General features: G+C 34.0%; 1 protein-coding gene across 1 annotated transcript in view; it reads right to left on the bottom strand.

Moving 5' to 3' along the window:
* Positions 1 to 2,500, bottom strand: part of LOC137615857 (zinc finger BED domain-containing protein 5-like) — a 73,817-nt gene that overhangs the window by 510 nt on the left and 70,807 nt on the right. The window contains exon 2 of the mRNA XM_068345546.1: positions 1 to 383. This exon is cut by the window's left edge and continues 510 nt beyond it. Within this exon, the coding sequence (XP_068201647.1) occupies positions 1 to 383 (383 nt within the window). The remainder of the gene's footprint in view (positions 384 to 2,500) is intronic.

Here is a 2,500-nt window from a genome sequence, read left to right as displayed (position 1 = left end):
CACCTGGCTGACCAAGATCTTTGCCGCTGGCATGATGAGAGACTCTGCAATGGTATGCGCTTTCATGTTTTTAGCCACCAGGAGAGCGACTTCATAGGATGCTTTCACAATTCCTGCTCCCTTCTGGTAGATCTGGCCAGTCTTGTCCATGCTCTGCCGCTTCACGTTCTCGCCAAGTCGCTGGAAGTAGCTCTGATCTCGGTCCTTCTTGTCCGCTTGATTAGTCTCAAGATGACGTTTGAGCAGGCTGGGTGTCATGGCCGCATTGGAAAGGGACTTCATACAGACCACACACTGCAGAAGAGCTTCTCCTCCATGTTCGATTGCAATGAAACCATACTTTATGTATGGCGGGTCATATATTCTCTTCGGCATGTCAAATCCTGTGGATAAGTGAAGAAAAAAAGAGATGTAAGGTATATTATATATATATATATATATATATATATATATATATATATATATATATATATATGTATATATATATATATATATATATATATATATATATATATATATGTATATGTATATATATATATATATATATATATATATATATATATATATATATATATATATATATATATATATATATATATATATATATATATATATATATATATATATATATATATATATATATATATATATATATATATATATATATATATATATATATGTATATATATATACTTACGAAGCTAGTCTAGCATCAGAATAAATATTTTATTCATGTATTTTATTTCTGTGTTTAAGAGATTTATAGCCAGCTAGAAAGGTGAGTTCCACTCATGTAGGTTCAAGTAATGTATGTAAATTACATAAGAATTTTATCATTCATTTAATTGTATTTTTCATCCAATTCAATATATTTAAATTTATGGAGTTTTTAAGAATTAACTTTCTATTTCACGTATTTTGTTAAGAAATCTTATGTAACTCGTTTAGGTATGCTGTATTCCGGAAATTAATCAGTGACCGAAGAACTAATTTCACGTCAAAACTGTTTTAGGACATTATGAAACTGTTGGATGTGAAACAACTATCTACTGCTTATCACCCCGAGACCCAAGGTGCATTAGAGAGATTTCATCAAAGCCTGAAGAGTATGCTAACGGAGTACTGCAACGAAAAAGGAAATGAGTGTGACATCAGATTACCGTTGATGTTATTTGAGGTTCTCAATGTTTATCAAGAAAGCATGGGATGTAGCCCGATTGAAATGGTGTTTGGACAAGAAAAAGAAGTACGAGGACTGATTTAAAAGTTAGCACAAAAAGGGAAGGATGGGGGAAACTGATGGAGAATATGTCAAGAATTTGAGGAAAAGGATTGACAAGATTGGGAAATTTCCCCTAGAAAGCATAGAAAGGAGCCCAAGAAAGATGAAGAAAAAGGTTTGGAATGAGAAGTACAAACAGACATTTTGCCGTAGGACGACAGGTGTTGGTTTACTTACCAATAAGGAAATTCCCACTTGCCAAGGAGTTCCAAGGATCATTCCGGATTTTGGAGAAAAGCAGTGATCTGACCTACGTTATCGAAATACCAGGAAAAAGAAAAAGTTAAAGGAAGGCCATTTTCAACAAGGAATTCCTCTTCCAAGCTGAATAAGCATCAACGAGCTTACGCAACAGTTGGAAAGGAACTGCAAGTGCTTATCACAGCAATAAGAAAATTCGAAGTTTTCGTGAACAGACCACAGTATGAAGAAATTACAGTTTACTCGGTTCACAATCCCTAACTTTTGTTAAAAAGATGAAGAATAATAATCAAAGGTTAACTAGGTGGTCATTATGATTGCAACCATATTGAATAATTGTAAAGCATATATCAGGTAAAGATAATGTTGTTACAGATTATTTATCGCGGATTGAATTGGTGGATTAAGCCCAGGAATAAATAATCTTTTTGGGGGGGCTATCTTACGATGCTGGTCTAGCATATGATTTCATTCATATATTTTATGTGTATTTAAGAGATGAGGTGAGTTCCCCTCATGTACATTAAAGTCATGATGTAAATTACATAAGACTTTCGTCATTCATTTAATTGCATTTTTCATCCAATTCAGTATGTGTATATTTTCGTTATTTTTAAGAATTAACTTTTTATTTCACGTATTTTGTTACGAAAGGAACACAAGGGATTACTTAATTTTTGTTTTCACGTGGTTAGAAAGTGCATGAAATTTCTCGAATTAGATTTGCTCTTTTTTTTATTGTCGAGAGGTAGGTGGGCGAAAATAGTTGAGAGATAGTTGCCTCACCATGTACATGACTAGTTGCTAACTTTGGCACCGTAAGCCTGTCCGCCAAGTTTCCAGACCATGTCCTAGAAGGATCTAGAATAATTGAGTCAATATATATAAGCCGCAGGAATGCATAAGCATCAGAACAGACCCAGCCTATCCCTTTGAAAGAGCCAAAGTTTGCAAGGCCTCTCTCCTGTCAACTGTGTAACCTCCCAAACGTGAATAAGTTTTTTACCCAACGTATAT

This window comes from Palaemon carinicauda, chromosome 22 (assembly GCF_036898095.1).
Source record: "Palaemon carinicauda isolate YSFRI2023 chromosome 22, ASM3689809v2, whole genome shotgun sequence".
Lineage (NCBI taxonomy): Eukaryota > Metazoa > Arthropoda > Malacostraca > Decapoda > Palaemonidae > Palaemon > Palaemon carinicauda.
The sequence above is the reverse complement of the archived record's forward strand: the minus strand, read 5'-3'. Positions and strand labels throughout refer to the sequence as shown.